Below are 20,892 nucleotides of genomic sequence, written 5' to 3' on the forward strand. Positions count from 1 at the left end.
CAGTTTGCAAGTAAGACAGTTTGCAAGTAAGACGCTACAGTATACTGTAGCGTCCCGGAAGAGTTACTGCTGCAAGGGATTCTGCTTATTTGTTCTGTTGTGTTTAAGTTAAGTTAAAGTTAAAGTACCAATGATTGTTACACACACACTAGGTGTGGTGAAATTTGTCCTCTGCATTTGACCCATCCCCTTGATCTCCTCCTGGAAAGTGAGGGGAGCAGTGGGCAGCAGCGGTGCCGCACCCAGGAATCGTTTATGGTGATTTAACCCCCAATTCCAACCCTTAATGCTGAGTGCCAAGCAGGGAGGTAATGGGTCCCATTTTCGTAGTCTTTGGTATGACTCGGCCAGGGTTTGAACTCACAACCTACCGATCTCAGGGCGGACACTCTAACCACTAGGCCACTGACTAGTTTGTGTTGTGTTATAATGTGGATGCTCTCCCGAAATGTGTTTGTCATTCTTGTTTGGTGTGGGTTCACAGTGTGGCGCATAATTGTAACAGTGTTAAAGTTGTTTATACGGCCACCCTCAGTGGGACCTGTATGGCTATTGACCAAGTATGCCTTGCAGTCAGTTGTGTGTGAAAAGCGGTAGATATTATGTGATTGGGACGGCACTCAAAGGCAGTGCCTTTAAGGTTTATTGGCGCTCTGCACTTCTCCCTAAAGTCATAAATTTTACTTTTTGAAACTGATACCGATAATTTCCAATATTATATTTTAAAGCATTTATCAGCCGATAATATCGGCAGTCCGATTTCATCGGACATCTCTAATTGTAATCATACATACACATCTTGTCATTGTCAACGAGGAAGTTTGTATGCAGTACTGTACTACACTACCTATGGTTAGCCCAGAAAATGGGCTAAACTCCAAGTGTTTATGACATTTGCGCTGTTAGAGCAATTAATGTTGAGTTATTGTTGTTATTGTTCGTGGTTTGTCCACACAAGAAAAACAATTGTTTACAGCAGGGGATTTCAAACTTTTTTCACAGAGGTCTGCATAATGAAAAATGAAAGAATGCAGGAGGCCAACTTGAGACATTATGTATATTATTGATATTAAAACTAATTCATTGTTCTTCTGTATATGATAACCTAATTGAAAAAAAAAACAATGGTATCTAAGCTTTTGTGTTGTAGGTGACAAGGCAAATAGTTGTTTATCTACTATACTGCAAAAAGTCAGTATTCAAAAACAAGAAAAAAAAAATACAAAAAGGAGGGGTATTTTATTTAGACTAAGCAAAATTATCTGCCAATAGAAAAATAAAATTTGGCTTGTCAAGATTTTCCAAAACAAGTAAAAATAGCTAACCTCAATGAACCCCAAAATACCTTAAAATATGTATATTCTCACTAATAGCAAGGGCACTTTTCTTGGTAGAAAAAAAAGAGACCTTTTTGCTCAATTTGTTGAAAAATATTCTAAAATGAAGTAAATGCTAGTGCCATTATCTTGGCATAATGATATATGCTCGGCATTACATTTCTTGAACCCAGCAAACTTATACTAAAAACTAATTTATTTTTCTTAATGGAAAGGAAAAAAGGCAACCGTTTGTTACTCTCGAGGTCTCCTAGCCGTTCAGGCAAATCATTTGGTCTAAAAATGCATTTTTCCATCGACAACATGACATCATCGCACCAAGTGTGTGCTCTTTCAGTCAATTAGTGTGCATGTATACAGCCCGGCCCCCGGCCAAAAAGTTTTTAATTGTAATTTTGAGGAATTCATCTGAATGTGCATAAACTATTTCTGTTCAAAATTGTTTGAAATGTCAAATGTTAAATGTTTAAATATTAACTTTTAGTTCAGTTTAATGTACTGTGCCAACTGTACTACTATATGAGTACCTATTTTCTATTGTTTCATTGGAAATAAAACAGCAAAGTCCATTTGGCTGTCATCTGTTTTAATCATGAGACACATTTGTGTCAAAGTCAAAAATGTTTAATTCATGCTTGAAATAAGTAATTATTATTCTAAAAAAAGTAGTTTTATACTTGTGAGTGTTGATGATACACCTTTGCAACATTTAATATTCTAGTTTCAAGCACGTTTTACTCAATGTAGGTCATCAAATCTGAGCAATAGGCTGTAATATCTTACTGAGATCCTTTAGGACCAAAACCCCTAAAACAAGTAAAACACTCCAACATAAAAACTGCTTAGTGAGAAGAATGATCTTATCAGACAGGAAGCAAATATCACCCTTATTTGAGAAATTTAATCTTACTTAGATTTCAGTTTTGGCAGTGTATACCTCAGTCCGTGACCTTCCGTTCATTCTATTTCCAATTCTGAAACGCAAATCAAAAAACTGAATTAGGGCCGTTTTAGATTTTTAATATATGTGGCAGATTTTAAAAGGAACAAAAAAGGGTTGATTTTTCATTAAAATATTGCCATTGAATCAGATTTGGTGCTGTTTTCCTTTTTGTTTGTTTTTTTATTTTTCCAGATAAACACAAAAATCGTATATAAGTTCATTTAAAAATGCAAAAATACGTGGTTATTTGTGTGATCACAAATTGAACAGGAAGCAGTGTTTTAGCTTTTCCGGGGACTCCGGTCCTGCCTCCTCCTCGCTTCCACAGTCCTTGGAAAAGACATTAACTTTCTGTTTGATTCTAATACATGAAAGACAACAGGAACACCTTCATCTTGCTTCCTCCTACACCAGGGGCAGGGAACCTATGGCTCTAGAGCCAGATGTGGCTCATTTGATGACTGCACCTGGCTCTCAAATAAATCTTAGCTGATATTGCTTAACACGATAAGTAATGAATAATTCCGCTGGCAATCACAGTGTCAAAAATAACGTTCAAAATATAAAATATTCTCATGCATTTTCATCCATCCATCCGGTGTCTACCGCACCTGTTCAAGAAGTTGCATTAATGGTAAGAAATATTTTATTTATTTTTGGTTAGCCTCAGAATAACAATGTTATTAAAAAGAATAAGAGACTTATTATACTCTAAAAATGTTGGTCTTTCTTAAAAATGCACGCATATAGTTGTATTCAGTGTTAAAAAATAAATAAATGATATGGCTCTCACGGAAATACTTAAAAAAAAATTTGGCTTGTATGGCTCTCTCAGCCAAAAAGGTTCCCGACCCCTGCCTTACACAGTGGGGTTTTTCGAGCCTTACTCTTGGTTGGTTCCAAAGACAGCTTTTGTCTTCTCACCAGACCCTCAATGTAACACTGAGTTTTTGTGATAACTTACAAACAATTATTCTAACAGGTGAAGTTATAACACTAAAACGCCCTGAGGAAGAGTTGCTTTAAGACATGGCTAGCGAGGCGAGGTAGTGCGAGCTAGTGCCTAAAGTCCAGGCCCAGTCAGCGGTGTTGTAGCTACTTCTAAATCACTAATCCTCGCCTCCATGGCGACAAATAAAGTATGTTTCTTACAAGTATCATCCCTGCAGGATGAGGAACAGGTAAACTTGCTTCACTTTACCATGAATTGATTTACGTGAACCCGACTTAAACAAGTTGAAAAACTTATTCGGGTGTTACCATTTAGTGGACAATTGTAAGTAATATGTACTGTACTGCGCAATCTACTAATACAAGTTTCAATCAATCAATCAAAAACTACACACTGTAGATCACCGGTGGATCTACACCTAACATCCACTGTAATGATACCAAGTAGAAGAGCGTATCTAGTCGATGATATGTCGATATTTTTGGCACCATATCTTCTTTCGTTTTTAAAGATGTAAATTATGTTTATAACTCAGGAAATATGTTCCTGGAAACATGAGGACTTTGAATATGACCAATGTATGATCCTGTAACGACTTGTATCGGATTGATACCCAAATTTGTGGTATAATCAAAAACTAATGTAAAGTATCTAACAACAGAAGAATAAGTGATTATTACATTTTAACAGAAGTATAGATAGAACATGTTAAAAGAGAAAGTAAGCAGATATTAACAGTAAATTAACAAGGGGATTGATAATTAATTTTCTACCACTTGTCTTTAATAATTTTGACAAAATAAAAAAATGGAAAATGACACAATATGTTACTGTATATATCAGCAGACTAAATTAGGAGCCTTTGTTTGCTTACTTGTTACTAAGAGAAAAGTTGTCTTGTATTTTTACTATTTTATTTAAAGTCAAACTTTCAATAAGAAACATATTTTGAATGTAGATTTTTTGTTAAAATAAAGTCAATAATGCAATTTTTTGTGGTCCCTTTTATTTAGAAAAATATTGAAAAGTGTCAATCAATCATCGATCAATCATTAATCAATGTTTATTTATGTAGCCCTAAATCACAAGTGTCTCAAAGGGCTGCACAAGCCTACAATGACATCCTCGGTTCAGATACCACATCAGGGCAAGGAAAAACTCAACCCAGTGGGATTACAATGAGAAACGTTGGAGAGGACTGCAGATGTCACCGGTGCAATGTACGTCGAGTTGGTCTAGCATAAATCTAGTCCAGACTGGATTTAACATAATAGTGAGAGTTCAGTCCATAGTGGACCTAACATAATAGTGGGAGTCCAGTCCATAGTGGATTTAACATAATAGTGAGAGTTCAGTCCATAGTGGATCTAACATAATAGTTGGAGTCCAGTCCATAGTGGATCTAACATAATAGTGAGAGTTCAGTCAATAGTGGATATAACATAATAGTGAGAGTTCAATCCATAGTTGATATAACATAATAGTGAGAGTTCAGTCCATAGTGGATCTAACATAATAGTGAGAGTTCAATCCATAGTGGATATAACATAATAGTGAGAGTTCAGTCCATAGTTGATATAACATAATAGTGAGAGTTCAGTCCATAGTGGGGCCAACAGGATACCATCCCGAGCGTAGACAGGTCAGCAGCGCAGAAATGTCCTCAGTCGATGCACAGGCGAGCGGTCCACCCCAGGACCCGATTCTGGACAGCTAGCACTTCATCCATGGCCACCAGACCTGTGCCCGCAGAGCAGAAAATAAAAGAAACGGCAGATCAACTGGTCTAAAAAGGGGGTCTATTTAAAGGCTAGACTCCACAAAAGAGTTTTAAGATGGGACTTAAATGCTTAAGTACCGAAAAGTATCGAATTAATTTTAGTACCGGTACCAAAATATTGGTATCGGGACAAAACTAGTGTACAGTTAAATTATTGCATCCCTTGATGGTAATCTGGCACTTAATCCCAATTTGTAAAAGTAGAAAAAAATGGAATTGTTGCCTATCACATCTAGTCTGTACTTTGATATCATTTTTATCGAGTGGAACTCAGCTGAGTGACTTTTTCATTTTGCATCCACATAATGGCATTTGGGCAGCACGGTAGGAGAGGGGTTAGTGCGTCTGCCTCACAATACGAAGGTCCTGAGTAGTCCTGGGTTCAATCCCGGGCTCGGGATCTTTCTGTGTGGAGTTTGCATGTTCTCCCCGTGACTGCGTGGGTTCCCTCCGGGTACTCCGGCTTCCTCCCACCTCAAAAGACATGCACCTGGGAATAGGTTGATTGGCAACACTAAATTGGCCCTAGCGTGTGAATGTGAATGTGAATGTTGTCTGTCTATCTGTGTTGGCCCTGTGATGAGGTGGCGATTTGTCCAGGGTGTACCCCGCCTTCCGGCCGATTGTAGCTTAGATAGGCACCAGCGCCCCCCACGACTCCAAAAGGGAATAAGCAGTAGAAAATGGATGGATTATGGCATTTTTAAAGGGGAACATTATCACAATTTCAGAAGGGTTAAAACCAATAAAAATCCGTTACCAGTGGCTTATTTTATTTTTCTAAGTTTTTTTCAAAATTTTACCCGTCACGCGATATCCCGAAAAACGGCTTCAAAGTGCCTGATTTTCACCATCGCTATATCAACCCGTCAATTTTCCTGTGACGTCACTGCGTGATGCCAATACAAACAAACATGGCGGATAGAACAGAAAGATATAGCGACATTAGCTCGGATTCAGACTCAGATTTCAGCGGCTTAAGCGATTCAACAGATTACGCATGTATTGAAACGGATGGTTGGAGTGTGCAGGCAGATAGCGAAAATGAAATTGAAGAAGAAACTGAAGCTATTGAGCCATATCACGACAGACGGCGGCAACGAGGACGAATTCGGCGATCACCTTCTGACCAACGATTGCATCTTTTGACCACTGGTGCAACACGAATCTGTCGATTGGTATGTGTTTGTTTGGCATTAAATGTGGGTAGAGGGAATATAGCTACAAATGAGGCATAATGAAGTAATATGTACATACAGCTAGCCTAAATAGCATGTTAGCATCGATTAGCTTGCAGTCATGCTGTGCGCAAATATGTTTGATTAGCACATAAGTCAATAACATCAACAAAACTCACCTTTGTGATTTTGTTGACTTTATCGTTGGAAATGCATCTGCTTTGAATGTCGCAGGATATCCACACATCTCTGAGCCATCTCTGTCGTAGCATCGCTATCGTCAGTAGCGATACTACGACAGAACACAACAAACGAGAGACTTTCGCATCTTTTGACCACTGGTGCAACTTGAATCTGTTCATTGGTATGTGTTTGTTTGGCATTAAATGTGGGTGGAGGGAAAGCCTGGATGCAAATATAGCTACAAATGAGGCTGCCACGCCAAATTTCTTCCCCCCTACAAAAACCTTCCCACCGGAAGACATTTGGCGTGACAGACCCTCTAATGCCTGAAGGACCCCAATGCGGGTGGAAGGACCTTAAAACAGTCCACACAGCTGCCTGTTTTAAAAGCAGTTATAATTGGCTGATTGTCATTGGTGAAAAATAACGGTAAGGAAAAAATATTAGCATTCCAGCATGCTAACCTTTCAAGCTATTTTTGCTTCGCTAATTTTGCAGTCGTAACCCTTAAGAGTCATATAACTTGCATAAAGCAGCCCTCACAGCTGCCTATTTTAAAAGCATTATAATTGGCTGATTGTCATTGGTGAAAAATAACGGTAAGGAAAAAATATTAGCATTCCAGCATGCCAACCTTTCAAGCTATTTTTGCTTCGCTAATTTTGTATCTGTAACCTTTAAGAGTCATATAACTTGGTATTATCACGCCCTCATTGGGGTCCTTCAGGCATTAAAGGGGCTGTCACGCCAAATGTCTTCCGGGGGGAGGTTTTTGTAGGGGGGAAGAAATTTGGCGTGACAAGGCATAATGATGCAATTTGTAAATACAGCTAGCGTAAATAGCAGGTTAGCATCGATTAGCATGCCGTGACCATTGATATGTCTGATTAGCACACTCCACGTAAGTCAACTTGAATCCGTCCCTGTTCGTGTTGTTACACCCTCCGACAACACACCGACAAGGCATAATGTCTCCAAGGTACAGAAAACAGTCGAAAAAACGGGAAATAACAGAGCTGATTTGACTTGGTGTGTGTAATGTGTTTGAGAAAATGGCGGTTTGCTTCCTGTTGTGTGAAAGGTTATCGCTCCGATTGAACAATTGAAAGGCGTTTCAATCGCCTTTTAAAGTTCGGAAATGGGTTAAAAAAAACATATGGTCTTTTTTCTGCAACATAAAGGTATATATTGACGCTTACATAGGTCTGGTGATAATGTTCCCCTTTAAACTGTATCCAATGATGATGCAGCATGTGTAATTTAATGCTTGCTTCTCCCTTATGTCCAGTATAAAACCAAATATGGAAAGCAAACTGTTCATATGACAGTGACAGTGACAGTGAACGACACCCTCTTCAACACCACCAACGGCACCCAGGAGGTGATGGAGATGAGCCGAGAGGAAGTGATTCCAGTGCCCGGTCAGGTGAACGGCGTAAACGCGCTCGGGCTGGTGGTCTTCTCCATGTGTTTCGGGCTGATAATTGGCAACATGAAAGAACAAGGCCAGCTTCTGAGGGATTTCTTTGACAGTCTCAATGAAGCCATCATGCGCTTGGTTGCCATCATCATGTGGTAAAACTCCACTTCCTTCTCCCTTTAACGCACATGTTGCAGTCACACTTCTCCCTGACTTTATCTTCTCCTTCTCGCAGGTATGCCCCCATTGGTATTTTGTTTCTAATTGCAGGGAAAATAGTGGAGATGGATGATCTGACCCAGATGGGGGGCCAGTTGGGGATGTATACCATCACGGTTATCATCGGCTTAATGATCCACGGCATTCTAATTCTGCCCACTCTGTATTTTGTCATCACTCGGCAGAACCCTTTCATTTTCATTGCTGGTCTTCTACAAGCTCTGGTCACAGCATTGGGCACCTCCTCCAGGTGAGGTTCATGTGTCGCAATTAGAGATGTCCGATAATGGCTTTTTTGCCGATATTCCGATATTGTCCAACTCTTAATTACTAATTCCGATATCAACCGATACCGATATGTACAATCCTGGAATTAACACATTATTATGCCTAATTTTGTTGTGATGCCCTGCTGGATGCATTAAATCAGGGGTCACCAACCTTTTTGAAACCAAGAGCTACTTCTTGGGTACTGATTAATGCGGAGGGCTACCAGTTTGAAACACGCTTAAATAAATTGCCAGAAATAGCAAATTTGCTCAATTTACCTTTAACTCTGTTATTATTCATAATTAATTATATTTATCTTTGTGGAAACACTGATCATCTTATTGATTTCTCACAATAAATATATATGAGACAGATATATATATATATATATAAGAGTATTTCTGTCTGTCATTCCGTCAGACATTTTTTTCCTTCTACGGAAGGTTTTTTGTAGAGAATAAATGATGAAAACTCTTAACTGAATGGTTTAAAAGAGGGGAAAACACAAAATAAATGAAAATTAAATTTTGAAACATAGTTTATCTTTAATTTCGACTCTTTTAAATTCAAAATTCAACCGAACAAAAATGAAGAGAAAAACTAGCTAACTCGATTTTTTTTCTTTTTTTAATTAAAAAAATAATGTATGGAACATCATTAGTCATTTTTCCTGATTAAGATTAATTTTAGAATTTAAATGACATGTTTAAATAGGTTAAAATCCAATCTGCACTTTGTTAGAATATGTAACAAATAGGACCAAGCTATTTTTCTAACAAAGACAAATCATTATTTCTTCTAGATTTTCCAGAACAAACATTTTAAAAGAAATTCAAAAAACTTTGAAAGGAGATTTAAATTTGATTCTACAGATTTTCTAGATTTGCCAGGATATTTTTATTTTACTTTAATCATAATAAGGTTGAAGAAATATTTCACAAATATTCTTCGTCGAAAAAACACAAGCTAAAATAAAGAATTGAATTAAAATGTATTTATTATTCTTTACAATAAAAAAAAATACTTGAACATTGATTTAAATTGTCAGAAAAGAAGAGGAAGGAATTTAAAAGGTATATGTGTTAAAAATCCTAAAATCATTATTAAGGTTGTATTTTTTCTCTAAAATTGTCTTTCTGACAGTTATAAGAAGCAAAGCACAAAAATAAATGAATTTATTTAAACAAGTGAAGACCAAGTTTTTAAAATATTTTCTTGGATTTTCAAATTCTATTTGAGTTTTGTCTCTCTTAGAATTAAAATTGTCGGGCAAAGAGAGACCAGCTTGCTAGTAAATAAATACAATTTAAAAAATAGAGGCAGCTCACTGGTAAGTGCTGTTGTTTCAGCTATTTTTAGAACAGGCCGGCGGGCGACTTATCTGGTCCTTACGGGCTACCTGGTGCCCGCGGGCACCACTTTGGTGACCCCTGCATTAAACAATGTAACAAGGTTTTCCAAGACAAATCAACTCAAGTTATGGAAAAAAATGCCAAGATGGCACTGCCATATTTATCATTGAAGTCACAAAGTGCATTTTTTTTTTTTTTAACATGCCTCAAAACAGCAGCTTGGAATTTGGGACAAGCTCTCCCTGAGAGAGCATGAGGAGGTTGAGGTGGGCGGCACTGGGGGTAGCGGGGAGTGTATATTGGGGCGGCATAGCTCGGTTGGTAGAGTGGCCGTGTCAGCAACTTGAGAGTTCCAGGTTCGATCTCCACATCCGCCATCCTAGTCACTGCCGTTGTGTCCTTGGGCAAGACACTTTACCCACCTGCTCCACGTGCCACCCCTGGTTTAAATGTAACTTAGATATTGGGTTTCACTATGTAAAGTGCTTTGAGTCACTGGAGAAAAAGCGCTATAAAAATATATTTCACTTCACTTATTTGTAGCGTCCCGGAAGAGTTAGTGCTGCAAGGGGTTCTGGGTATTTGTTCTGTTGTGTTACGGTGCGGATGTTCTCCCGAAATGTGCTTGTCATTCTTGTTTGGTGTGGGTTCACACATATTTGTAATAGTGTTAAACTTGTTTATACGGCCACCCTCAGTGTGACCTGTATGGCTGTTGACCAAGTATGCCTTGCATTCACTAGTGTGTGTGATAAGCCGTAGGTATTATGTGACTGGCCCGGCACACAAAGGCAGTGCCTTTAAAGTTTATTGTCGCTCTGTTCTTCTCCCTATGTCCGTGTGCACAGCGGCATTTAAAAAAGTCATACATTTACATTTTTTAAAACCGATACCGACAATTTTGAAACAGATACCGATAATTTCCGATATTACATTTCAAAGTATTCATTATCGGACATCTTTAGTCGTAATATCTTAATATAACCACCACGCAGCCCTATATCAAAAGATCCTAATTGAGGTTTCTCGGTGAAAACATTTTATTTGTCATTTCTTAGCTCTGCCACACTCCCTGTCACCTTCAAATGTCTTGAGGAGAACAACAAAATTGACAAGCGAATCACTCGCTTTATTTTGCCGGTGGGTGCTACCATCAACATGGACGGTACTGCCCTATACGAGGCTCTGGCAGCTATTTTTATTGCTCAAGTCAACAACATGGAGATGAACTTCGGTCAAATAATCACCATCAGGTAAGAATAGATATACTAACCCCAAAACCAGTGAATTTGGCACGTTGTGTAAATTGTAAATAAAAACAGAATACAATGATTTGCAAATCCTTTTCAACTTATATTCAACTGAATGCACTGAAAGGACATCCATCCATCCATTTACCACCGCTTGTCCCTTTTGGGGTTGCGGGGGGTGCTGGAGCCTATCTCAGTTGCATTTGGGCGGAAGGCGGCGTATACCCTGGACAAGTCGCCACCTCATCGTAGCACTGCAAAGACAAGATATTTAATGTTCGAACTGTGAAACCTCATTTTTTTTGCCAATAATCATTAACTTGGCAGCAACACATTGCAAAAAAGTTGGCACAGGGGCATTTTTACCACTGTGTGACATGGCCTTTCCTTTTAACAAGACTCAGTAAACTAAGGAGACCAATTTTTGAAGCTTTTCAGGTAGAATTATTTCCCATTCTTGCTTGATGTACAGCTTAAGTTGTTCAACAGTGTGGGGTCTCCGTTGTATTCATATTGCGCCACAGATTTTCAATGGGAGACAGGTCTGGACTACAGGCAGGCCACTCTTTTACTATGAAGCCACTGTTGTAACTTGTGGCTTGGCATTGTCTTGCAGAACTAAGCAGGGGCGACCATGATTACCTTGCTCGGATAGCAACATCTGTTGCTCCAAAACCTGTATGTACAAACCCCCGTTTCCATATGAGTTGGGAAATTGTGTTAGATGTAAATATAAACGGAATACAATGATTTGCAAATCATTTTCAACCCACATTCAGTTGAATGCACTACAAAGACAATATATTTGATGTTCAAACTCATAAACTTAATTTTTTGGGGGAAAATAATAATTAATTTAGAATTTCATGGCTGCAACATGTGCCAAAGTAGTTGGGAAAGGGCATGTTCATCACTGTCTTACATCACCTTTTCTTTTAACAACACTCAATAAACGTTGGGGAACTGAGGAAACTAATTGTTGAAGCTTTGAAAGTGGAATTCTTTCCCATTCTTGTTTTGTGTAGAGCTTCAGTCGTTCAACAGTCCGGGGTCTCCGCTGTCGTATTTTACGCTTCAAAATGCGCCACACATTTTCAATGGGAGACAGGTCTGGACTGCAGATGGGACAGGAAAGTACCCGCACTCTTTTTTTACGAAGCTATGCTGTTGTAACACGTACTGAATGTGGCTTGGCATTGTCTTGCTGAAATGAGCAGGGGCGTCCATGAAAAAGACGGTGCTTAGATGGCAGCATATGTTGTTCCAAAACCTGTATGTACCTTTCAGCATTAATGGTGCCTTCACAGATGTGTAAGTTACCCATGCCTTGGGCACTAATGCACCCCCATACCATCACAGATGCTGGCTTTTGAATTTTGTGTCGATAACAGTCTGGATGGTTCGCTTTCCCTTTGGTCCGGATGACACGATGTCGAATATTTCAAAAAACAATTTGAAATGTGGACTCGTCAGACCACAGAACACTTTTCCACTTTGCATCAGTCCATCTTAGATGATCTCAGGCCCAGAGAAGCTGGTGGCGTTTCTGGATGTTGTTAATAAATGGATTTCGCTTTGCATAGTAGAGCTTTAACTTGCAACTACAGATGTAGCGACGAACTGTATTTAATGACAGTGGTTTTATGAAGTGTTCCTGAGGCCATGTGGTGATATCCTTTAGAGATTGATGTCTGTTTTTGATACAGTGCCGTCCGAGGGATCTAAGGTCATGGTCACTCAATGTTGATGTCAGGCCATGCCGCTTATATGGAGTGATTTCTCCAGATTATCTGAACCTTTTGATGATATTATGAAGTGTAGATGTTGAAATCCCTAAATTTCTTGCAATTGCACTTTCAGAAACGTTGTTCTTAAACTGTTTGACTATTTGCTAACGCAGTTGTGGACAAAGGGGTGTACCTCGCATTTTTTGGGAAGCTGTTTTTATACCCAATCATGACACCCACTTGTTCCCAATTAGCCTGCACACCTGTGATATGTTCCAAATAAGTGTTTGATGAGCATTTTTCAACTTTATCAGTATTTATTGCCACATTTCCCTATTTCTTTGTGTCGATAACAGTCTGGATGGTTCGCTTCCCCTTTGGTCCGGATGACACGATGTCGAATATTTCCAAAAACAAATTGAAATGTGGACTCGTCAGACCACAAAACACTTTTCCACTTTGCATCAGTCCATCTTAGATGATCTCAGGCCTCTGGCATCAAATTCTAAAGTTAATGATTATTTGCAAAAAACAAAATGTTTATCAGTTTGAACATCATATATGTTGTCTTCGTAACATATTCAACTGAATATGGGTTGAAAATGATTTACAAATCATTGTAATCCGTTTATATTTACATCTAACACAATTTCCCAACTCATATGGAAACGGGGTTTGTACCTTTCACCATTAATGGTGCCTTCACACATGTTCCGGATGGTTTGTTTTCTCTTTCGTCCGGAGGACACTACGTCCACAGTTTCCACAAACAATTTGAAATGTGGACTCGTCAGACCACAGAACACTTTTTCCACTTTTCATCAGTACATCTTAGATGAGCTCGGGCCCAGCGATGCTGGCGGCATTTATGGGTGTTGTTGACGAATGGCTTTCGCTTTGCATAGTAGAGTTTTAACTTGCACTTACAAATGGAGCAACAAACTGTAGTTACTGACAGGGTTTTTTTTAAGTGTTCCTGAGCCCATGTGGTGATATCCTTTACACACGATGGCGCTTTTTGATGCAGTACCGCCTGAGGGATCAAAGGTCCGTAATATCATCCCTTTTGTGCAGTAATTTCTCTAGATTCTCTTGAACTTTTGATGATATTACAGTATCCCCTAAATTCCTTGCAATAGCTTCTTGAGAAATGTTTTTCTTAAACTGTTCAACAATTTGCTCACGCATTTGTTCAGAAAGTGGTGACCCTCACCCCATCCTTGTTTGTGAATGACTGGGCATTTAATGGAAGCTGCTTTCACACCTAATCATGGCAGCCACCTGTTCTTGATTAGCTTGGTCACCTGTGAGATTTTCCTAGAAAGTGTTTGATGAGCATTCCTCAACTTTCTCAGTCTTTTTTGCCACTTGTGCCAGCTTTTTTGAAACTTGTTGCAGTTATCAAATTCCAAATGATCTAATTAACAAAGTTTACCAGTTTATCGTCTTTGCAGTCTATTCAATTGAATTTGGTTTGAAAAGGATTTGCAAATCATTGGATTCTGTTTTTATTTACGATTTACACAAAGTGCCAACTTCACCGTTTTTTGGGGGTTTTAAAAGGCCTATGAGTAAATAATTACAAAAGCTTGAACTTGTTGTTTTAACCAAGTATTACAGCGACTGCGGCGAGTATTGGTGCGGCTGGCATCCCACAAGCAGGCCTGGTCACTATGGTGATTGTACTGACCTCTGTTGGACTTCCAACTGATGACATCACTCTCATCATTGCGGTCGATTGGTTCTTGTGAGTATCCTGCACCTTCACAAACGTATTATTCCACATGCATCCACCATGAATCATCGCTAGATGACTTCCATCTCTACTACCACCTAGTGACACACTTCTCCTTTTTCCCTTAAGTCCTGCTCCACATCTTTCCTTTTGTATTGAATGTTTTCTGGAGTGAGTTTTAACATAGAAACATAATTAGGTTTCCCAAATTAATCATTCCATTTAGAATACCCGTCTCATAAATTGCTTGGCTAACTGGGGCAATCAGGAAAAGTCCCTGTCTCTTTTAACTTGGATGGTCCAAATATGAACGTCTGTCCTCTTTAAAGTCACTTAATGTTTGTAAACTAGACTTAACTCGTACACAGCCAGATCCATTTGTGCTTAAGGTAAAGCAATGGTATGTCATGACGAGGACTTTGGTGTGGTTTGTTTTCCCGTGGTGCAAAGCGACTGAACCGGACACGATGTGAAGGTAATGACATTTTTTAATTAATCTATCAAAAAGTGAAAACAAAAGGCGCTCACAGAGTAGGTACAAAACTTAGCTAAGAAAACAAAACTATTACTATAACGTGAACTATGGACCTGAAAACAAGAACTAAAAAAAAAATCACTAAACTGTGGCTTGAATAAACAAAAAAAACTTACGTAGCAAGAAAAAAGCAGCATGAACTATGACCTGGACAGAGTACTCAAAGTGTCAAGAGTGCAGAGCATGAATGTGATGTCGCGGGCTGACTGCCTGGCAACTACAGGCTTAAATGGTGGTGACGTGACAACCCATTAGTGAAAACTAATAGGTTGTCAGGGAACCAAAACAGGGAGTGAAAAAACAGGAACTGAGAAAATCCAAAAACCGAACAGAACATAGCCAAACTAAACATGATCACCAAAACATGACATGGTGGATATACCACACCATTTTGTGATGTTTTCTTTAAAATATACCAAACAAATTTATGTCACCGATGTACCATATTACATATTTGTCACATTGTTCATGGTAAACTTCACTTATCAGCATTTTCATAGCAATTTTAAGGCTAAAAGTCCAACTATCCATCCATTTCTACACAGATAGACGGACAACTTCACACTCACATTCACACACTAGGGCCAATTTAGTGTTGCCAATCAACCTATCCCCAGCTGCAAGTCTTTAGAGGTGAGAGGAAGCAGGAGTATCTGGAGGGAACCCACGCAGTCACGGGGAGAACATGCAAACTCCACACAGAAAGCCCGGGAATCAAACCCAGAACCTTTGTATTTTGAGGCACACGCACTAACCCCTGGGCTAAAATACAGTAAGATTAGTGTGATTGTAATATTTGACATCCTTTTAAACATTACAACGATTAAGTGGTATTAAACATTATGAGCATTGATGGCAAAAAATAAGATAGTGTCTTCAAACTGACCGCGCCTCAACGAAATACTGTCATCAAAACCCTTCAGGGCTGCCTTCAACTAATGATTTTCATAGTTCAATATGATTCCTTAGCTTTTGCCCTTAGTGGACAATAATTCGACAATAAGACAACTGTATACATGTGTCGCCCGAGGCAAAGTTCTTTTAAAGGCCTACTGAAACCCACTACTACCGACCACGCAGTCTGATAGTTTATATATCAATGATGAAATATTAACATTGCAACACAGGCCAATACGCCGGGTTTAGTTTACTAAATTTCAATTTTGAATTTCCCGCGGAGTTTCTTGTTGAAAACGTCGCGGAATGATGACACGTGCGCGTGACGTCACGGACTGTCAGGAAATATTAGCGCAGCACCATTTGCGGCTAATAGTCATCTCTTTTCATCGCGCAGTTAAACAGTATTCTGGACATCTGTGTTGCTGAATCTTTTGCAATTTGTTCAATTAATAATGGAGAATACAAAGAATTTTGCTGTTGGTGGAAAGCGGTGTATTGCAGCTGTCTTTAGCACCGAGACACAGCCGGTGTTTCTTAGTTTTTAACACAGAGCGGTCAAGCGAACATGTTTTTCTACGTCAACCAGCATTGTGATATATATATCTTACCGGAGACATCATTGGATTATTCATCCTCCTGCAGTAGCTGTTTAAAAGGCAGCTGTGAGCTTTGCTCCTCGGCTTCTCTCTGAGACACTGCGTGTTCATCGCAGCTATCCGACCTCGAGGTATGTCTTTACAATCTCACTAAAACATTATTAAAACAATAAGCAGATAAGGGATCTTCCAGAATTATCCTAGTAAATATGTCTAATTACATCTGAAACGCTCAGATGGAGCAGTCGCTTTTTATTTTATTTTACGTTTTTTTTTTTCTAGTCCTTCGCTATCAATATCATCATCAACAAATCTTTCATCCTTGCTCAAATCAATGGGGAAATTGTTGTTTTTTCGGTCCGAATAGCTCTTGCCGCTGGAGGCTCCCGTTATAAACACTGTGAGGACGTGAGGAGCCCTCACCCTTGTGACGTCATCGTCTGCGACTTCCTGTAAAGCATGGGTGTCAAACTCTGGCCCGCGGGCCAAATTTGGCCTGCCGTGTAATTTCACTTGGCCCTTGAGGCAATATCAAATTAACAATAGAGCTGGCCCGCCGCTGTAACACCGCATTCACCGCTAACACTCTTAATCGCCAACCCTCTCGATTTTCCCAGGAGACTCCCGAAGTTCAGTGCCCCTCCCGAATTTCATCCCGGACAACAATATTTGGGGTGGGCTTTAAAGGCACTGCCTTTGGCGTTCTCTACAACCTGTCTCCACGTCCGCTTTTCCTATATACAAACAGCGTGCCGGCCCAGTCACATAATATATGCGGCTTATACACACACACAAGTGAATGCAAGGCATACTTGGTCAACAGCCATACAGGTCACACTGAGGGTGGCCGTATAAATAACTTTAACGCTGTTACAAATATGCGCCACACTGTGAACCCACACCAAACAAGAATGACACATTTCGGGAGAACATCCGCACCGTAACACAACATAAACACAACATAAACACAACAGAACAAATATCCAGAACGCCTTGCAGCACTAACTCTTCTGGGACGCTACAATATACACCCCCGCTATCACCAAACCCGGTCCACCTCAACTCCACCGCCGAAAAGAGGTATTCCATTTGTATTTAATTTTTATTTAATATGCCATTGATATTTTTAAATTATTATTATTATTTGAAACTCGATTTTGCATGTCACTATAAAGTTATATAAGCCTTGCTTGTTCAATATTCAATGCAAAACTTGTTTGGGTCCCTATTAAAAGGTTAATTTGTTCAACCTCGGCCCGCTGCTTTGTTCGGTTTTAAATTTTGGCCCACTCTGTATTTGAGTTTGACACCCCTGCTGTAAAGGCAAGGCTTTTTTATCAGCACCAAAAGTTGCGAACTTTATCATCGATGTTCTCTACTAAATCCTTCCTGCAAAAATATGGCAATATGGCGAAATGATCAAGTATGACACATAGAATGGACCTGCTATCCCCGTTTAAATAAGAAAATCTCATTTCAGTAGGCCTTTAAATGAACTGTAATTCTGATCGTTGCGCTCGGCTGGATGGAGACTGTGACTGGCATAGGCGATCACACTCTCCTTCCCTTCCTGTACTTGGGCCAGAACTTCTCCCAGGCCTTGCATATGCCTAAAGAGCTGCATTTATCAAGGCTTCCTTGAACTGTCCAAAGGGCTGCTGACATTCAGGGGACCAGCTGATTGGCGCTGACTTCTTATCATAAGAGGTTTCACGTGTCAGTGCAATGTACTGAAAACTCAGGAATAAATCAAGCAATGATTTTATTTGTTTTACCGTCTGGGGCACAGGCTAGTTTTCCACTGCTGTAGTCTTGATTGGGTCAGTAGCCACACCCTTCTCACTGATCACATGTCCAAGGTAAGTCAGCTAGTGTTGGAAAATGCGACACTTCTTGAGCTGTAATGGAAGCCACCGGATTTGTACCAGCTGCCTTTCTTTGCTGGGAGGAAGAGGAGTCCAGTGAGTGGCCGTGTTCCTTGACCACTATCAGCTTGGCTACGGCCTCCTGCACCAGTCTTTTCTGCGACGCCGCTGGGAGGAGAGCAGTAAGCAACAGTTTGTCATAAACAAACACGAACACCAGTCACAGAATTTTTTCGCTTTCCTTTACTTAGCGTATTGTGAGTGTTGAGTCAATATCTACCGTCGGCATGTGCTCGTCCTGGCCACCTGACGTCTCTCTGCCTTGCGTTGTCACTCCAGTGCATTGCTTTGATTGTAATAATATCACAATACCATGATAACATACTTTGCGCGTGACTATAGATGTTTTCATTCAACCAAGTCATTGTATTATCATGGCATTATTCTTAGCAACTATACTGTTGTCTTAGCAGACGTTTCACCTTCTTATACTCAGCAAGACAACAACGAAACCATCCTTGCTTGTGCACACCCTCCTCTTTTTAGAGTAGAAATTGTTGGGGTTTTAGCACCAGCCTTCAGACTGGATCTGGCCAATTACACTGAACTGATGAAGCCTGCTAGGGAGAGAAGCGAAACATCTTCTAAGACCAATGAAACAGTCCAGTTGAATGGCCTGAGAAAAGTCTGCACATATTACATTTTATTTTTCTCTTCCTCTTGGGCTATAGGGACCGTCTGCGTACCACCACCAATGTTTTGGGGGACTCGATTGGAGCGGGCATTGTTGAGTTCCTCTCCCGGCACGAACTAAGCTGCAAAGACGTAGAGATGGGAAACTCTGTGCTCGAGGAGAAAGAGAGGAAGAAGCCTTACAAGCTCATCTCACAAAATAGCGATTTGGAAAATAACAGGTGTGGTCACAACGAATCGAGCATGTAGTTTACTACTTTGCTCTCTTTAAACGTAACTGGTGAGGCTGATGCTGTTTAGTTTTTGTGTTTTTTCTACATTTCGATTTCACACTGCCTTTGCTTTTTGTCGTGTTTGAATAATGACAAATGACAAACATTCCTCTTCCATTCAAAAAGTGAAACAAATGGAACTTATTACTTAGTCTCCGATAGTGGCGGTGGTTTATTACATGAATAAATGCTCTTTAATGTAATTTTAATGCAAAGATGGGGTCAGTGTAGCTTTGTGCGCAGCTACAAAACATTTGATTGAAGAGGAAGTGAAGGTCTGTAAAAAATAAACTCCACTTAAAGCTGCTATGTCAACAGGAAGCAAATTGAGGACTATCAGTGTAAGATTATGAGACTATATTTCTTATACTTTCACCAACATTTTTTTCAAATCACATTCTTTAGTTTATGGGAACGCTTAGCAGAGTTTGTCAAGTCTTCTTCTCACATCTACGGCAGAGTTTTACATGAAATGTGTCTGTGAAAGTCTGACTAGGCCAAATCCCGTGACTCTGTGGTTGCAAGTCAAGGCCGCAACGCTTCAAACCCGATGGTGGACACCAGAAGTTAAGATAGCCGTCAAGCTTGGTAAGAAGGAATTTTATGCCATGATGGCTTGTGGGACTCCTGAAGCATGTGACAGGTATTGACAGATTAAGCGGAGTGTGTGCAGTTGGAGAAAAAAAACTCTGGTGTGAGAGGAGAGTTCAGTTAGGTCATGGAGCACAAATTTTGGTCGGCTTGTAAGAGGTAATACCTCAGGTAAGGCAGTCCCCACATAGTGAAGGAAGCCTGCTGACCTCAATTGTAGGGAATTCTTCTTAATCCCACAGACACACTTTCTCGAGAGGAATCAACGTCTGCGGACACATCTATTTCTGTGGCTGAGATATCTGAGGAAGTCAAAACCTCCACAGTGACAAGATGCACTGGATGACATTGTGTGGAAGTCAGAAATAGTTGCTCTGGATTAGCAGACTGGAGTGCCAGTCCCCCTTGCGTCTAACCGTCCGTTAGTTGGACCTTGGGTACAGAAATGTGTTTTTCATCCGAGCCATAAAAACACTGGATCAGCTCTAGACTATTGCAAGGTACTGGAGGGTGCATGGTTGTTTGCCCAACCAGTCCATATGTTTTTGTGGAATTGGAAAATATATTTGACCATGTCAGGGTGTATTGTGCAGGGTGCATCAGGAGTACAGGGTTCATGTGCCACTCTGTTCTAGTACAACTAGAGCAGGAGTCTAGTTTGCATTGCCGGCGGTAGGTGGATCCTGTTCACAGTGACTTTTGGCCTTCGTCAAGGCTGCCCTCTGTCATGGTTCTGTTTATTATTTTTATAGACAGAATACATAGTTGCACCCAAGACATTAGGGATGTCTGGTGTAGTGGAAATTTCTTAAAGACGATCCTTTAGTGACAAATAGCTTTAAAATTATTTATTAAAGTAACAAACAAATAGTAACAAGCTTTGCAAAGCGAGACCAAACCAGAACGACACATCCGTTCGTTCAAGCTTGTTCTAACCCCTTTAGAATTTGACATGACAATTATACATTCTCAGAAGTCCCACCCTCTATGCTCATTTACATACAGTACACCAGTGGAATGAATACCCAAAGTGCTGTGAAGAAGGAGAGGGTGTCGTTTGCCCAGAAGGGGGGGGGTCACTCAGGAAAGGGGAC

The 20,892-nt window shown here is 39.9% G+C and overlaps 1 protein-coding gene across 1 annotated transcript in view; it reads left to right on the plus strand.

Annotated features, from left to right (window-relative positions):
- LOC133536343 (excitatory amino acid transporter 1-like) overlaps positions 1 to 20,473 on the plus strand; it is a 42,084-nt gene extending 21,611 nt beyond the window's left edge. Inside the window, exons 5-9 of the mRNA XM_061876793.1 lie at positions 7,662 to 7,948; positions 8,029 to 8,262; positions 10,693 to 10,887; positions 14,224 to 14,358; positions 18,974 to 20,473. Of these exons, the coding sequence (XP_061732777.1) occupies positions 7,662 to 7,948; positions 8,029 to 8,262; positions 10,693 to 10,887; positions 14,224 to 14,358; positions 18,974 to 19,184 (1,062 nt within the window). The 3' untranslated portion in view covers positions 19,185 to 20,473. The remainder of the gene's footprint in view (positions 1 to 7,661; positions 7,949 to 8,028; positions 8,263 to 10,692; positions 10,888 to 14,223; positions 14,359 to 18,973) is intronic.
- Positions 20,474 to 20,892: the final 419 nt, after the last annotated feature.

Source organism: Nerophis ophidion, linkage group LG17 (genome assembly GCF_033978795.1).
Source record: "Nerophis ophidion isolate RoL-2023_Sa linkage group LG17, RoL_Noph_v1.0, whole genome shotgun sequence".
Classification (NCBI taxonomy): Eukaryota; Metazoa; Chordata; class Actinopteri; order Syngnathiformes; family Syngnathidae; genus Nerophis; species Nerophis ophidion.